This window comes from Mirounga leonina, unplaced genomic scaffold (genome assembly GCF_011800145.1).
Source record: "Mirounga leonina isolate KUSES-001 unplaced genomic scaffold, KU_Mleo_1.0 Mir_178, whole genome shotgun sequence".
In the NCBI taxonomy this organism is placed as follows: domain Eukaryota; kingdom Metazoa; phylum Chordata; class Mammalia; order Carnivora; family Phocidae; genus Mirounga; species Mirounga leonina.
The window spans coordinates 22261473-22261679 of NW_023270464.1; the positions used below are offsets into that span (position 1 = coordinate 22261473).

The window sequence follows — 207 nt, forward strand, 5'->3', positions numbered from 1 at the left end:
TAGGGGACCTCAGTGGACTTCCTTCTGGAAGAGAAGGAATAGAGACCTCTACCTCTGGTGTAGGGGACCTCAGCGGGTTGCCTTCTGGAGAAGGTCCAGAAGCCTTTGCCTCTGGAGTAGGGGACCTCAGCAGGCTGCCTTCTGGAGAAGTTCCAGAAGTCTCTGCCTCTGGAATAGGGGACCTCAGTGGACTTCCTTCTGGAAGAG

At 55.6% G+C, this 207-nt stretch overlaps 1 protein-coding gene across 1 annotated transcript in view; it reads left to right on the plus strand.

The window, feature by feature from the left end:
* The window catches only part of ACAN (aggrecan), a 35946-nt gene that overhangs the window by 18902 nt on the left and 16837 nt on the right, over window positions 1-207 (plus strand). The window contains exon 11 of the mRNA XM_035024348.1: window positions 1-207. This exon is cut by the window's left edge and continues 534 nt beyond it; it is cut by the window's right edge and continues 2352 nt beyond it. Coding sequence (XP_034880239.1) covers window positions 1-207 — 207 coding nt within the window.